At 46.4% G+C, this 17,282-nt stretch overlaps 2 protein-coding genes and 1 pseudogene across 9 annotated transcripts in view; all 3 read right to left on the reverse strand.

Annotated features, from left to right (window-relative positions):
- Positions 1-2,045, reverse strand: part of LOC124092070 (zinc finger protein 709) — a 59,775-nt gene extending 57,730 nt beyond the window's left edge. For 2 of the 8 annotated variants that reach the window (XR_009226704.1, XR_009226703.1), the window contains exon 1: positions 1,486-2,006. Coding sequence is in view for 1 of the 8 variants with exons in the window: in XM_058579034.1 (XP_058435017.1) it covers positions 1,486-1,488 (3 nt within the window). In the remaining 7 variants the exon portion in view is untranslated. Of the gene's footprint in view, positions 1-1,373 lie in introns of all 8 variants that reach the window. The other 6 variants (XM_058579038.1, XM_058579039.1, XM_058579037.1 and 3 more) reach the window with 4 other exon arrangements.
- A 1,968-nt stretch (positions 2,046-4,013) lies between these two features.
- Positions 4,014-11,465, reverse strand: LOC124092038 (olfactory receptor 2W3-like; annotated as a pseudogene).
- On the reverse strand, positions 9,831-16,841 carry LOC124092071 (zinc finger protein 433). Its single transcript, XM_046443362.2, has 4 exons — positions 15,132-16,841; positions 13,954-14,080; positions 13,715-13,775; positions 9,831-13,146 (listed from the first exon to the last, which is right to left on the reverse strand). The coding sequence occupies exons 1-4, from the start codon at positions 15,159-15,161 to the stop codon at positions 12,069-12,071; spliced, it is 1,296 nt and encodes a 431-aa protein (XP_046299318.1). The 5' UTR covers positions 15,162-16,841; the 3' UTR covers positions 9,831-12,068.
- Positions 16,842-17,282: the final 441 nt, after the last annotated feature.

Here is a 17,282-nt window from a genome sequence, read left to right on the forward strand (position 1 = left end):
CAACTTGTTCTTAATTATGTAGATATACCCCTACTGTCCTACAATAAACGGCTCCCTCTCCTGCTGTATCCACCTTCACAAGTTGATCTTCACCCCCCAGTTAGTTTGCTGCTTCCAGGCTGTGGCACATTTTGCTGTGAATTGATTATGTCTATGGCAATGCCTAGCATTAAGGATTGTTGTTTTCTTGATTAAGAACCTATACAGTTCAACTGTATTAAGTAATTTGAGTGAATAGAGCATTGAAAGGGGCACAAGTGTGTGGACATACTTTATTTCTCCCCTTGACTGCATAAGTCACAGTTTTGCCCCCTCCACACAGCCCTGTCATCCCAGGAACTTTGGAGGCTGAAGCAGAAGTGAAGCCAGATTTACAGATAGGTAGATAGGTAAATTGGGTCTAATATTGTGTAAGATAAATAAAACAGAGGCCCTTATAGAGAATGGAGTCCTGGAAACCAGAGCAGCAATTGAAATGTTAATGTCCCCAAGGAAGGATTCCATTCTAAGGAACTGTTAATCATAATCCAAAAGCCACCCCAGGCCTTTCCTGCCCAGATTACTCCTCCAGCCCACCAATCTCCCACCTTTTGGACCTTCCCACCTGCATTCTATCACTGCAACATAATGAGAAACAAAGTGTGGGAAAGCGGAAAGAAGACTTTAGCTATAAAAGAGGGAAGACCTCCCCCTTACAGGGATTCCACCTCTTGGGTCCCTTCTTCCTGTGGGGAGAAGTCTTTTCTGCTGTCCTTTAATAAACCTCTACTTTCCACTCTACACTTGCCTCAGCGTGCTTCTCTGGTGTTATACTTCAGCATTCGGGGAAGCAAGGACTCGTCACTGGTAAACAGCGGTCACAGAAGGATCACAGGTTGGAGACCAGCTTCCACACCAAGTGGGTGCAGATCTCAAAATTCAGTAAAAGTGGAGGCCGGGGATGTGCCTCATAAAGCTCCCCGAGTTTGGGTCCCCAATTAAAAGAAAAGAACTATTCTCTCCAACATTTCGCTAGATTAAAAGTGACAATTAGCGGACGGTGTCCATTTGAAACGAGTGGGAAGAACGAACGTCTGGCCGAGCTGTGAGGTGGAGGGAAGGTGGGGTTTAGAAGGCAGGAGGCGCCTGCAATTTGGGGAACCTACAGCAGCCTCCGGAGGAGCTCCCCTGGGAGAAGGAGGGTGCATTTGTGGCCCTGCTTCCTCCACGTTGGGAAGAGTGGGTCGGGCCACCAGTAGGGAGCAAAGGGGACACCAGGGACCTGAGCCGCCCTTCCAAACCCAGGGAACCAGGGGACAGGGCCCAGGGCCACCCTCCAGCGGGGACTGTGCCACGCTCAGCAGCTAATCTCCAAACCCCAAAACCCAGCTCACCCCACGAGGCCAAGGGACAGGGCCACGACTCCGCTGCGCTCCCCAGCTCACCCGGGCACCAGGCCCCAAGGCGGGTGGTGACGCGTGCCTTCAGCCCTGGTCGCAAACTCACCATTTTTGTCTTCTGTGGTGACCCGGCGTCCTCTCGGGGAACCTCCAGGCACCCGAGACGGGGGTGGGGGGGACACAGGCAAAGCAGAGTCACCTCAGTCCCTGGAGCAGAGAACTCTTGGCTTAAAGGATGAGGAGGGGAGTCGCTGAGGAAGAAACGCTCGCGAGATTACGAAGCCCGCCCTTCCTCTCCCTCTGCGCACTGATTGGGCAGTTCCCCCAGCATCCGGGATGGACGGCCTCCAGGCCCGCCTCTGCATCGTGACTGACAGCCAGCAACATCCAATCACTGGCTGAAATTGCGTAGAGTGACAGATGCTTGGCCCCAGTCCTTTTCAGGCGGAGCTTTTCAGCTGTGCTGGGAACTAATCCAGGTGGGAAGCCTTAGCTTAGCCTCTGGTACAGAGGTGACACCTGGCGCTGAGCTAGGCTTCAGCCATAGAGCGCTTTCTGAGCATGGCGAGCCCCTGGGTTTAACCTCAACACAAAAACAAAGCACAACTTCTCAGGGAGGGTGAGGCTGGAGGAGCCCAAGGTCAGTGAGACCCTCTCTTAAAATAAAAGGAAAAGAGTGGGATGTAGCCCAGTGGTCCAGGTCAAGCCCCACTGGTGTGTATGTATGTACATGTGTGTGTGTGTGTGTGTGTGTGCATATATATATATATATATATATATATATATATATATATATGAAAAAACAATATATATACCTCAGGCAAATTAGAAAGACACTGTCTCCAAATTTTTGAAACACTCTTTAAAGATATCATATATATCCACATGTATGTGATATCTACTAATGAAAACAGTTTGAAAATTATTTTAGTAAATCTCATTACCTCCTGACCTCTGATCTTTGAGGAGGCAGCCTGACCTATAAAAGGAAACATTTGGGGTTCGGGCTGTGGCTCAATGTTCCATCCCCAGCAGAGAAAGGGGTGGGGTGTGGGGGAGGCAGGCAACCTTCTAAAACAGCAATGTGCAGCAGAAATAAAATGGGCGCCTTGTGCTCAATGTAGATAGTCTACATTCTACTATTATCAATTCTTATGTACAGACCTTACTCTGCTGATCACACAAGTCTGCTCAGCTGTTTGCCCTAAAATCAAAAAGAAAAGGTGTTGATTGAAAGCAGGAAAGGAACGTTGACCAGTGCAGCTACACTAGGGAGATAAGGAAACTCTGTCTTACCCTGTGTTTAGGTGCTGACAAGGGCTTTGAGATTTTCTTGAAAGGGAAATCATTGTCATGAATGTATAGGGGAAATTGTATGTAGGAGTTAGTATTGATTGTAAAAGAATAATATTGTATTATTATTGCATTAGGTGATACGCTAATAATATCATAATATGTAGAATTGCATTAGGTTAGGCTTCAGGCATCTGTAGTCTCATAACATGTCTGTGAGCTCAAGCTCATTTGCCTCCTTGAAACATGTCATTCCATTGCACAGACTGACCTCATTATTTTCTCTCAGTTTAAAGTCCCCCTTTGTGAACTCTTTTTATGTCAAGGTTTGAGATGAACCAACATTTTCAAGAAAAGCCACAAGCCCATCTGCATCCTGCCTAGGAAGCAATGTAAACCCAGAAGCTGACCCAGTGCTCTCAGCTACCTGGGTTCAACTGATAGTTAAACCAGGAAGAAATAATAACCCTGCTCAGCTCTGCCAGAAAGCCCGCATATAAAACATAAAAATGTGCCTCTTGGGGCCAATACAGCCTGTCATATTTACCCCAATAATGGAAAGTATATACCATTTTATTTTCTTCTCTTAAGTTGGACTTTGTGAAGTCTTTCACATCCTGCATAGTGTCTCACATTCATTCTACCTAAAAATAATACCCATGGATCGGGGGGCTCATGGGTAAAAAGTGTGGAAACATGGGCACATAGCTGCCCAGAACTGAGAATTGAATCCCAGGTGCTTTTATTGTCCCCCATATCGAGATTGAATTGAGGGTTGGGGCAATTTAGCACTGAGATACATCCCCAGCCCCCCTTTTCATTGTGGTTCAAAGAAGGTGGGTGGGAGCATAAGTGTGATGGATCTCAGAAAATACACCCAGATGGTGACTCCAACCTGTTATCAGACCAATGAGACCTTTTCCTTGCCAACACCTCATGGGACCTCTCTTTCACGTTTCTGCAGTCACTCTCTGCTCTCTGGGCTGTGCTCCTGTGCAGACACTTCATCCAGTTTCCTGAGTTTACAATCCTCTCCTTGATGCAGGGGGCCTGTTTTCAACACTTGGTCGTGAGCACAGTGCCCCCTGCTGGCCGTCCTGTGTTATGACCGCTGGTTTTACAAGCCTCCTCTGTGGTGTTCAATCTTCAGTCCTCAGGTGCTTGTGTGTCTGGTGCACTGCTCCATGTCTGGGTCCGTGCGTTTGCTTCTGTACATTGCTTCCAAGGAAACCGGGCCTTTGTGTTTGTGTGGGCTCTGTCTCATCCAGCAACGAGGCCCACGGAACAGGCTCGAGGACAGTGTGGCTAGAGAGTCAAGAATCAAGACCTCCAGACACCAAGCAGGAAGCAGGTCTGATTTTATTGCGCAGTTACCATGTGTATACACTCGGGCAGCAGCTAAGCACATTACACGCAGCCACCAATACAATTTCGGAACAACTCTAGGAGACCAAAGCAGGCCCCCCAATATTCCCTCTGGCCTACTGACGATTCCAAGGTTGTTCTGTTGAGCAACTGCTGGCACAGGAGTGACTCTGAAGAGCCACAACCAAACAAGTAGCAGGTCGTGGAGCAAGTGCAGGGTCTGCAACAGGTGGCCTCACGCCCAGGGAGGGGCCTACAGGGTGAGCAGCCTGCAGCTCACACTCCTAGCTGGAGGGGAGTGGCCTGCCACTCAGGTGCCCCTCATGTATGCCACATATGCAGTTGTCCATGCCCTTGTCCCCACGTCTCCCCCTCAGACTTGCCACAAGGACTTTTGCTAGCATCCCTTATTTTTCTTTGGTGGCCTTCACATGCTTGCATAAGCGTCTCCCAACACAAGAAAAAAATTATTACTGTCACACTCAGTAGGGCCAGGGTAATAGCGTTATAAGGGTTAGTAACTTGGCTCTCAGGTTTTTCCAATGTTCAGCCAATCCCTGGAAGGAAGAGGAGGCTGTTGAGACAGACACCTTAGTCCCCTTGATTTTGACCATGGCCTTAGTGACATCATGCAGTCGTAACACAGTGAGCATCCCAAGCGCCCTTCATGAACTGAGAAAAAGTGGAGAACTCTAAGGTTCCATTGTCAGATACAGCGTATTGGGTGACGCAAATACTATGAAATTCAGGGTGACTGTGAGCCTTAGCAACATAAACAGAACACTTCGTGGCTCCTGGTGGAGGTCTGGTTCTTGCTGAATGAGGAAAATGGTGGTTCAGTTCAGTTTATTTAAGTCATTTTGAGAGGCAAAGGCTGCTGCCACACAGGGGACACATTGTTTCCAGTGTGCACAGTGTGGATCCTCTGAGTGAGCGCAGCAATGGCAGTGGCTGTGGCGGCGATGGCGGCCACTAGGGCAACAATCCCAGCAATGATGAGGGCAATATCACGCCTTGTCTGGTGCAGGATCTCACTCAGAAGATGATTCCTCTGCATGTCCCATGGACTCCTCCACTCCTTGGACTGGTTCACTGGAAGCCAGGCTGCGGGGTGCATCTGAGGATCAATACACATTTAGATTTCATAGCCGGTGTAGACAGGTTGTGAGCCAGCAGGATGCATTGACTGCACAAGGGATCTCTGCATGAGTGATATTTACACCATCAGAGGAAGTGATTATGAGCATGGCAAGGGTGGCGTGACACAATCTTGTGCACAGTGGGTATGGGTATACTTTGGGATGAAGGTATATGTTGGGTTTAGGGCCCATTATCCACTCATGCATCCAGCCAGTTGCCACCCATTTGAAGGGTCTAGTGGCCAGCAATATTGGCCTGATATCCATCATGCCATATTGATTTCCTGCATAATGGTTGGTGACAGATCATCCCAGGGAGCAGTTACTGCATTAGCCCACATGGTTTGAGGCACATGGGTTACATTCCAGGGAGCTGCGCCCAACCTGGCACTTAGGTGTTGATCTTCTCCAAAGAAATTTCTCTTACCATGGAGATAAGGTGTGGCTGCCACACATCGATTCCATGGGGTGCTGTCATTATAAGAGGGGGGCTTTCTAAAGAGTGTTGTTGGGCATGTTGGCAGGAAGAGTTTCTTGCACTTGCCATGGGGAGGTAGTCTATGGCTTTTGGTAGCGTTAACTACCAACTGTCAGTGAGAGACAGCCAGCATAGGACTTGTTATATTGATCTAGAAAAGTTTCATTAGCAAGAGCAAAAGAGAGAGGACGGTTCTGATTGTAGGTCTCATTATCAACGACGGAGAAACCACTCGGCCGAGCAGGAGTGGTAGTGCTGGTGTTCCCCTGTACGGGTGGTCCTTGTATGGCTACCTCAGGATCAATCAGGAAGGAGTTATTAGAAAAGAGCTTAGATAGGGCTCCTTCCCAATTGACCAGGCTAATTTGGTGGCCAAGGGTCCAAAGCCCAATTTACCCAGCAGGCAGTTTCACTGCAGGCACCCAAATGGGGTGAGGCTTCTGTCAACATGTACAAACCCTGGACCCAGTTTTAGGAGGGACGCTGGACCATCATGCACTTGTGATGGGATCCAGCTGGGAGATTATAGGTAAATGGCAGGGCACAGTGAAGGGGGCCTACTGTTTGTGGGTGGCTGTTTCCATGGAAAATTTTGAAGTTGAAAGAAAATTTGAAGCAAACAAGATTTTGTTCAAGGCATTGTGAGGGGATTTGGTAGAGCCTTCTCCCTCCCCCTGCCCCATTTTTGTAGCCTGGTCATTAATTCCTTGCGTGTTCTGTCTACAATGCATTAAACCTGAGGGTTATAGGGGATCCCAGTGACATGATTTCTGTGCCATGTAGAGCAAAATTCCTTGAAGGCTCTGCTTGCCCAGGCTGGACCAGTGTCAGTTTTCATGCAGAAAGGAGGTGCCATGATCCCAAAGCACTTAAGTAGATGGGGATGGCCATTCCACAGCCTGAATAGGTATCAGTGACCACATAGTTATATTTTAATTTCCTGAAGGTACATAATGAGTGACATCTACTTGCCATAAGGCATTAGATTTTAATCTTGGGGATTTACTCCAGCAGGTTGTTAAGCGACAACAGGAAGGGAAGGGGCATATTTTTGTGGTCTTGACTAGCTGCTTGCAAGCCTCCTTGGTCAGTTCAGGAAATAATTTGCAGAGGCTCTGGGCATTCTCGCCAGAACTGTCCTGTCCCTCCACACCCCCAGCAGAGAGGCTTGAGCCCCTTCTGTCCCTGTATCCTGGGTGGCCAAATCCAGTCATCCACTGGGCTGCATTGTGCTGGCGCCTGCTGCTCTCTGTCCCTTGTTTAGTCCCTCCCTGATCACCTCCTTGGCTGGGTGGGGCTTCCCTGGCTTCTTCATGAGACACTTTTCCTTTCAAGCCTTGTTCACTCTGTCCATAAACTGTGGCAAGTCCTCAGTGGATTTTTGCCTTAGGCCCTGTGTATCCACTGTACCTCCCCCAGCTGGTTCCTTCTAGCACATTCTTAAAGCAGAGAGTGAACCAGATTGACATAACCTGGTGGGCCTGTGGCTTGCACCATGAGAAGAGTAGATCCCCTCTTCCCACAAGCACTCAGCTGGGGGGTCAACATTTGTGGTGGGGTGAGGTTCCCCTGCTATTCACATTTGTCATAGAAGAAGGCCTTCCACTTCAAAAATGTTGTGGGCTCAGGAGCCGCTCTGGCTGGTCTCTCCAGTCTGCAGGGCATTAAGTTCAAGAGTGAATGATTTGAGCACTTGATCTGCAGATGGCCCCCGGGGCTCATCCCCTGTACTGCCTTCTTTCCCTCCTTCAGGGCACCCTATGACTGTGGGTACCAACCGGCAGGGCGCTGTGGCGGCGCTGTGTTGGTGGCAGGCTGAGTTCCTCTCCATCAACTTTCATCTCATCTCTTCTCTTCCACAGACCTTCCAAAGGCTCTCTGGCCACTTGGAGTGGGTTTCTGGAGACCATGGCTTGCGCCTGTCTGGTGGCCTGGTCATTTCCAAGCCATCAGGGCCCCATGTTGAGCAGTGCTAATTGCATTCTTAACTATACATTGCTACAACTTTTGTGGTTAGGAGGAATCATCCTTATGTTTCAGAATCTGCTCTGGCAAAAGGGTCACAAAAGTCAGGCCCTTCATACTCTCTTGGGTTCCTCTCACCCATACTAATTCCGACCTGCATTTCCATGCAGACAACAGGTGGTTTGCTGGGGAATGGGACAGACCCTGTCCACTTCCTCCAGGCAGGGCTGCAGAGACATTGCTTTTTTGGCAAATGAAGCATGTGGGGTCTGCCCACTGGGCCACATTTATACTTACTCTCTTACCTTGTGCTCCCACCATTCATTTATCTGTCTCCTAACAAAGGGCAGAAAAAGACAACATGCTTCCTTGCAAGCCTATGGGAGGGAAATACCCAGCCATGCTGAACTCAGCTTTGACGCCACCCAGGAAGACACAGTGGTTCACACCAAGAGCCCTGAGAGAGCTGGGAGGTTCCAGCTAAAACGCCGAGAGCACCACTGTGAAGTCAGCAAATTACAGAAGCAGGACCCAGGGGCTGCTGCCAGTGTGGCCCTGGTACCAGCCTGCAGGGTCAGGTCTGCACATCCGGGTGTGGGGGACAGGCCCTGTGCTGCTATAAAACCCACAGCACTGGCCTTAGTCAGGCACCCAGAAGACCAACCCTGCAAGGGTGCTGAGAGCTGCAGGCGGACACCTCATCTGCCCCATGGCTCAGAGGACAGCAGTGGCCCTTATGGAGCTGACCCTGAGGCTGTGTGCCGGTCACTCCCTGGGCCCTCACTCCTTGTCCCCTTTTCTGTTCCCCAGCATCAGCCTTCTCACCTCCCTGTTTCTGAGTGTGCAGATGAGGGGTTCAGGAGGGGGTGACGGGGTTGTAGAAGAGCATGAGGACCTTGCCCTGGTCCCGGGAGGAGCGGCTCCTGGCTGCATGTACTTGAAGATGATGTTCCCGTAGGACAGGGAGCCCAGGGTGAGGTGGGCCACAGGTGTTGAAGAGTGTGTCTTCCTGAGGACGACTGCATTCTGAGCACAGCACTGATGATGTGGCCACAGGAGACCAGGAGGAAGACCACGGGAAACAGCATGATGCCCACATCCAGGACAAGGACAGTGCCCTCAATAGCCACCATGCTGACACAGGCCACACGGATCAGGATAGGTATCTCACACAGGAAGTGATCCTTCTTCTTGTGTGCACAGCAGTGTAACCATAGGGTCACTGACACAGGACCAAGGAATTGACTGCCCCACAGCCTGGAAATCATGATCACTGTGTAGGGCAGGGGCTTCCCGATAGCCACTAACCTGTCATAGGCTGTGACAGCCAGCAGCAGTCCCTCCACTCCACCCAGGCCCAGGAACAGGAAGAGCTGGACTGTGCCCCTGCAGAGCTGATGATCTTGTCGTGGACACGTAGTTTGTGCAGGAGCTGGGGATGGAGCTGGGGGTGAAGCTGAGGTCCTGGAAGGACGAAGGGGGTAAGGAGTACACGGGCGTGTGGAGGTGGGGTCCAGCTGTGACACCAGGATGATGGAGTGTGGCCCAGCAGGGTCAGCAGGTGGGCTACCAGGAGGACCACAAGGATGACCCTCTTCACATTGGGGAAATTAGAGAATCCCACGAGGATAAAGAGGCCCTGGGTGCTGCCATTGGTCCCATCGATCTCTATGGCACCTGAGGAGAGGTGTCAACAGCAGAAACGGCAAGGGCTGCTGGAGTGTGGGATCCTAGCCAGGCTTCAAGCAGCACCGTGAGGACTTGTTTACTGACTCACATAACCTCTATCTGTGCTGTGCAGGCTCTGCTGGGATGATTATTATTATTCCCAAGTTATAGAAAGGAAAGAGTGAATGTCCCACGTGGAGGGGCAGACCTGGTCTGCACCCAGGAAATGTGGCTGCCATCTTCACCCTTATCCACCCCCGATTCAGTGTTACTGCAGAACAGGAGGACACACACCTGCTGAGCTCCATCCTTTGCTTCTTCCAGCTACACAAGTTCCTGAGCTCCTGTCAAAACCTCAGAGGCACAAAGAACACCCCAAACAACCACCTGATAGGATTTAGGACACAATGTGCATCTGATCCTTGAACATCATGGGGTTGAAGTACAAGGGCAGGTCATACAGAAACCTGGTTCAGTATATAAAACAAGCTTAGAGATTTCCAAGCATTTGATAAACTAAAAGACAAAACATGTAACTAAATATTCAGTCTTTAAAATAAATATTTATTTTTTTAGTTTTTTAGGTGGACACAATGTCTTTATTTCATAGTTGTGTGGTGCTGACCATCGAACCTAGTGTCTCCTGCATGCTAGGTGAGCACAGCACCATGGAGCCACAGCCCCACCCTACATATTCAATCTTTATCAAAAGTTTAGAATGTCACGAATGCAGAAATCTATGCTGTCATTATGATACTTTATCATTTACTACTATAAAATACACACAAATCTCATGTAAAAAGTGAAAATATATCAACATTTCCAGAAACAGAGACCATACAAGGTGCCACTTGCAAAGGAGAGAAATAAAAAGCAAAGCAAACCTGCAGCAGCAGCATCCCTGCAGGAGAGGAACGTAGGGAGCCTGGCGCTGTGCCGTTACCTCAGGCACCCCTGTGGCAGGAAAAGTGTCCTTCTCCTCACTTGAGCAATGGGGACAGGATCCTAAGCCCCTGGCCCCTGTGTGGAGGTTACTGCTCAGGCTTCTGACTCCCAATAGGAAACCCAGGCTCCTGGGACCCCCAACAGTCCTGACCCCGGGACCCTCTCCTCACAGTGGAGAGGACGTGACCCAGAGACACCCCAGACAAAAGGCACCCTGTGCATCAAACTTCACCTGGAGGATGCAGGGATGTGCCCAGAGGAGCATCCTGGGTCCTCAACCCTAGGGAGCCCCTCACCCTCTTCACCCAGCATCCAGATTGCTCCCTTGTCAGATGAAATATGCAAAAACCTCCCATGAAATCAAGCTAAGAAGAACACAGAAATGAGACAATTTCTGTGACAACACATTCACCATTATTTTTGCCAAAACGTCACAATTTCCAACTCATGATGTAAACCATGGTCGTGGAGCTGTGCTCCATTAGGTCATGGCTCAGACTCTGAGTCTGAGGGGGACAACTTCAAATAACACCCACTTAAAGCCTGTGACGTGCCCACCCCAGAGCTTGGACGGGGAGAGGGGAAGAAGCAATTTTTGCTTCTGTAGACCATGGGACAGTGGGACCCAGTGAGCACTGCTGGACCCGGACACTGACTGCCTCACGTTCGTCCCACAGCTTTACCCAACAGAAGCGATTGCATTTGTGCTGACTGCGCAGGAGACAGCCCCCTGGGGTGCTCTGACCACCACACACTGGGCAGCTGGCCCCGGAGTCCAATCTGAGCTGTGAATTCTGCTGTCGGGAGTCACTTTAAGTCCTGTGTAGGGGAGTATGGAACAGCTGCTGTGCCCCACAACACATTGGGCCTCACCCCCATTCAGATAGTGAGGTGTGGCTCCAGGAGTAGGAGTCCGCCAGTGGGGTCGAGTTACACCCTCCTGTTCCTTTGGAATCCTACTCTGTGCCCTTTTGGGATAGAATGTTCCATGGAACCTCCCCTTGTGTGTCCCCTTCCTTTGCTCTGCCCTTGATCCCCACACAGCACATGAGATGGGCGTGGCCTTCCAGGATGTCAACCTACTGGCAGCAGACATCAGGAAGACTCCACCCCCTGAATCTTGACCCTATCCTCATTTGAGTGGCTTCTCCCCCATAAAATGGGGCTCCAGGCCTGCTCTCTCTCATTCTTACCTGCCTTGCCTCCTTTGGGGGAGCTGGGTGAGGGAGCCATCACAGAACCAAAGAAAAAGACATTTCTCTGTCTCTGTGTGACAATGTCATGCAGCCCAGTTCACCTGGAGTGACCCTGACTGGTTTAGTCCTATGTCGGGACAAGTGGTGTCCTGTACTTGAACTTCAGTGTCAATTTTAGAAATTTAGTGAGTTTGGAATTTCTCTCCAGAAGTTAAGTGCACTTAGGATTTCAGAGTGTTGTGGGTTGAATTGTAGAAAGTAAGGGAATTAGACAGAAGAAGAAGTTGTGATGTTAAACTCATAAGATCTGGGAATTTTTCATCTGTAGAAAGATAAACAAAAACTATTTTTGCAATTCTAGAAACCGTAAGTAAATATAAAGAATTATGAAGGTGATTCATGGGATATGTTGCTAAGTTCGGTGCTCTCCTAAGGGAAAGTTGCTTTTCTGAAAAGTTTTTGATTTACCATTTTTACATTCAAAGGATTTTTCTCCAGTAACGTCCTACATGTATATGAGTGAAACAGTAATAACAGAAAAGTTTACCAATTGTTTACATGCATACTATTTCTCTGCAGTATCTGTTCTTTCACTTGTATGAAGCAGACAGGATGTGGCAAAAGCTTTTCCACATTGTTGTTATTCATAGCGCTTTTCTCTGGTATGTATTCTTCCATGTCTGTGAAGCGTAGAGGATGTAGCAAAGGCTTTGCCACACTGCTTACATTCATTGGGCTTCTCTCCAGTGTGCATTCTTCCATGAATCTGAAGGTAACTGGATGTAGTAAAGGCTTTGCCACACTGTTGACATTCATAGGGCTTTTCTCCGGTATGTATTCTCCCATGTATATGAAGCTTAGTGGATGTAGCAAAGGCTTTGCCACACTGCTTACATGCATAGGGCTTCTCTCCAGTATGAGTTTTTGCATGTGAGTGAAGGTGAGAGGACTGAGCGAAGGCTTTCCCACACTGCTTACATTCATAGGGCTTCTCTCCAGTATGAGTTCGTTCATGTATCTGAAGGTAGGAGGCAGTAGTAAAGGCTTTTCCACACTGTTGACATTCATAGGGCTTTTCTCCGGTATGTATTCTTCCATGTATATGAAGCTTATGAGATGTAGCAAAGGCTTTGCCACACTGCTTACATTCATAGGGCTTCTCTCCAGTATGCCTTCTCTGATGTACTCTAAGTAAACTGGGATAAGCAAAGTCTTTCCCACATACCTTACAATTTAAACCTTCCTTCCCCATGTGTGTGATCCTGTGCCTTTGAAGACTTGTGTATGAAATACAGGTCTGACCACCTCGTTTACATTCATGGAGTTTCTCTCCACAATGAGTTCCTTCATGTCTTCTAAATAAAGAGGAGAAATCAAAGGCTTTCCCACATATGTCCCATTGAAAAAGTTTATCTCCACTGTGTGTTATCATGTGTCTTGGAACACTGGTGGGATAAGAAGAGGCTTCACCACATTGCTGATATATATAGGGTTGCCACCCAGTATGAGTATCTCCATGCCTTTGAATGTCACTGGAGTGACTGATGACTTTCCCATGTACTGTAGATTCATAAAGTCCATCTCCAGTTTGTATTAACATTTGTGTGTGAATATTTTGGGGAGAAACCAGAGCATTCTTACATTGTTTAAATTCACATGGCTTCTCTTCACATTCCTCATGCTTGTAGTATTTGTGTCCAGAGTATGATGTGATCTGCCTATGAAGGAATGAAGGTCATATGAAGTCTTTTGCACACATAATGAAGTGACATGGATTTACTCTATTAAAATTTTTCTTTGTTCAAGTAAGAATTGGAATCGATTTGAAGCTTCTCCCACACTATTTTGTGCCTTTGAGTTTACCATATGACTTCCTTAAGGAAGAAGAAGTGACCAGCACATAATCAATGCTTGATTCATTCACCATTTTCTATGTATTGATAGATCTTTACATTACTACCAACATCAGGTAAAGGCTAGGTTTGCTGACTTGTTCAACTTGCCTAAAAATAAGGAGATTGAAAGCAAACAATCCTTTTCAACACAGCTTCTCTATGGCTATTATCCAAATAGTGGTATTCACATAAGCAATTTCATAGTACTTTTTGAATGTCAAATACTTTGAAAAGACTGAATATCTGTTACAGCTAAGTACATATTTCTGGTAAAAAACACTATAAGAAGAAATACTTCTCAAATTATGCATACTTCTTTGGTTGGTTTCCTTTAAAAATGATATGACAGTTCTCAGACCCCCTCGTGGACTCCTCTTGTGAGTACACTTACCTTACATTGCTCCCAGAGTTTTCAACATGGTCTTCAGTGATCTTGTCTTCCCATTTCTTTCCTAAAATGAGAACACAACAATCTTTATGAGTATTTAGGAGCCAGAAATGCTTTGCCAAATCCCAGGTGCCATTTATGCTGCAATAATTCACCAATTGATTCCTTTTCCACCTTCTGCATAAATGACCAAATTAAACATGAATTCTTGATTTGATTAATTTTAGAAACGTCATTATTACCTATAGAAGCCAGGTTTCTGAGGACTTCCAGCATCACATCTCTGTAAAGGTTCTTCTGGGAAGGATCCAGCAAAGCCCACTCCTCCTTGGTGAAGTACACAGCCACATCCTCAAAGGTCACTGAGATCTAAAATATCCCCCCAAATGTGTAGTGGAGGCCAGGAGAGATTGACAGCATGAGAAATCTATACTCAACATGCATGATGTTCACATGATTCCCTGGCCTCTCGATTAATTCCACGATTTGGTCCATCAAATCTTTACTGTACTCAACTTCTTCCAGCCATTCCAACACTAGAAATTGGCTACTCAGAAGGCAAACATCATAGTGATTTATACCTTTTCTTTGGTGAGTTCACAGGAAGTAAGACAGGCTCCCAGATTACTCCTAACTTCTTTATTGGTTGCATCTCTATCACATGTCCTAGAAACGTGTTGTGTGGTACAGAGCTAATATAAGCACTTTTGATAGTACTTATGTTTAGAAAACAAAGGTGATGAGTAGGAAATTGCAGGAATCATGAAACTAAGAGATTTTGCCAATTACAGTGGCTCCCTGTACCTACAAAGTTAATATAGACAACATGGTATTTACTGATGTCTTGTTTCCTCTGAAAGTCTATTGTTCCATACTTAAAGAAATGCCTAGAACCAGCCCCCACTCACACCCTCTGGGCATGGGGTCACTAAAAAGATACCTTCACAGACAACATTTAGACAAACTTTCACACAGGTTGTCACAATGCATTAGCTGGAGATTGAGCTCATCCTGTGTGATTACACTGAGAACAACTAGAAGTTTGCAGGTACTTTACTCCAGAACAAATTTAGTTAATAGCTTACTATTAAATGGCCAAAACAAACATGAGTTCTCTATTTGATTAATTTAATTTATTTATTAATAAACACAACAATTTGATAATTTCCTGTGGTTCCTGTCAAATCAGAATGGGGGAAGTGAAAGATGGCACATGTCTTAAAAATAACTCAATGACCCAAAAATGTCACCTTGTCCAAACAACAGCCTTACAAAATTTTATAACTCTCAAAACAATCTTCTTAATAAACAGAAGGCACTACATTTCTAAGTCTCATAGCAACAAGGCATGTTCAATGATTGTCAAACTCTTCTTAACAGCAGCCGGTTCACTACCATAATGTAGTCATGAGACACATACCAATGTTCTGCTCAAGGACATTTTGATCATTGTTGGGCTTTATGTGCAATAGTTGTCTGTTGTGAAAGAGATTCATCGTGCCTGCAGCAATGGTTTTGCCAACAAACCTAAGGGAGAAGATCATCCAGAGTGTGGTCAAGCAACAAGTTTGTAGCCCAGATTCCTGAACTATCCCACACAGTCTGGGTGTGAAACAGGCCACCACTCACATCTGTAAGCATGCTATGATGTCTGCACCATGATGGAACAGGCAAAAAGAAAATGTCCCTGCCACTGACACAGAACCACACGCAAGGACTGAGAACATACAGAACCACCCAAAACAATGAAGAATGCACATTTACACTCAGAGACATCAGCCCAACTCTGTCAGGACAATGATGCAGGCAGGAGGGCTTCATGGGCCTTCAACCCTTGGGAAGCACACTGGGGACTCTGGGTCACAGAAACACTCCACAGGACATAAACCACACCCCTACAAGTGCACCACCAGTGAAATCCCATGTATGCCCAAAGATCATGAGAGCAAAAGCAGAAATCAGATCAGGAGCAGGTGAAAAGCCTCCAGGGAAGGGGACATGAAACAAGACTCTAAACAGACACAGGACAAAGTGGTGACTCAAGAGAAAATGTGACCATTTTTAAGGAAAAAAAAATGTAAAAGTCCATCACAGGAAATTCATAGAGAATACCCGAGGTGTGCTGTATTGGTATCGAAGTCATCCAACACACATTTCAGAAAAGGAGCTAAAAGCAATTATTGAAGCTGTCACTTCAAAAAACCAGAGAAAGAAGAGCAAGGTAAACCTAAATTAACCACAGGAAGGTAACAGAGAAGGTGTGGATGAAACCACAATCAGGAAACCCACAGTCCGCAAAATCAACTTCTTCATGAACATCAGCATCACTGATAAACTGACATAAGGCTAAGAGTACAGAGGACAGGGACTGGGGATGCGGCTCAGTGGAAGAGTGCTTGTCTAGTGCCTGGGAAAAACTGGGTTCAATCCTCACTGACACATAAAAAGAAAGAATTAAAAGTGTAAATTATACAATAACATTAAAGAGAAAAGCAAAGAGGACTGAAAACCTACTAACAGATTTAAAATTGTCATCGTCCACAATGCATTGGGACTTCAAGATTATCTTAAATGTGCTTGACACAAATTAGACAACTTGCAAAAACTGGACCATTTCAGTGAGAGAGACAGTTTTTTATTTTTACACACGAGGGGAAATACACAAAATAGATGAGCATATGGCTGCTGAAAAAAATAGACTCAATAACTAATTACTACTACAAAAGTAAGGCAAGGATCTAACATCACAAATAGGCTTCCAAGAGACACATAAAAACTGCCACCAATTTTCTACATTTTTTCCAGAACATAGAAGCTCAGTTAAAATCTTCTAATTCTTTCTGAGGCATAAGTTACCATATTATCCAAATTAACTGGATCAAGAAAAGTACTAAATAGAAAACTATGAATGATGCTCATAATCACAAATGCAAAATTCAATCATGAATGCAAAAAACTGTATGATTAAGTCATCACACTTCAGGTGTCTATAAAAATGATGTGAAAATTATGGGCACAGGAACCCTAACAACAGTGACTACAGCATCCATATCCAGAACTGCCCAAAGCTAGATGCAAGGAAGATGCATCTTCTTTTTTTCCCCACCTCTCCCCTCCCCTCCTCTCTCTCTACCCCCTCCACTGTATAACCCTGAGGGTCTCCTTTCATTACCATGCAATTTCCCTTCTCTCTCCCTTTCCCTCCCACCTCTCATCCCTGTTAAATGTTAATCTTCTTCTCCTGCTCTTCGTCCCTACTCTGATCTTAGTTACTCTCCTTATATCAAAGAAGACATTTGGCATTTGTTTTTTAGGGATTGGCTAGCTTCACTTAGCATAATCTGCTCTAATGCCATCCATTTCCCTGTAAATTCTATGATTTTGTCATTTTTTAATGCAGAGTAATACTCCATTGTGTATAAATGCCACATTTTTTTTTTATCCATTCGTCTATTGAAGGGCATCTAGGTTGGTTCCACAGTCTTGCTATTGTGAACTGTGCTTCTATGAACATTGATGTAGCAGTGTCCCTGTAGCATGCTCTTTTTAGGTCTTTAGGGAATAGACCGAG

The sequence above is a fragment of the Marmota monax genome, unplaced genomic scaffold (genome assembly GCF_021218885.2).
Source record: "Marmota monax isolate L192 unplaced genomic scaffold, Marmota_monax_Labrador192_F-V1.1 WCK01_AAM20220418_F8-fsc00168, whole genome shotgun sequence".
In the NCBI taxonomy this organism is placed as follows: Eukaryota; Metazoa; Chordata; class Mammalia; order Rodentia; family Sciuridae; genus Marmota; species Marmota monax.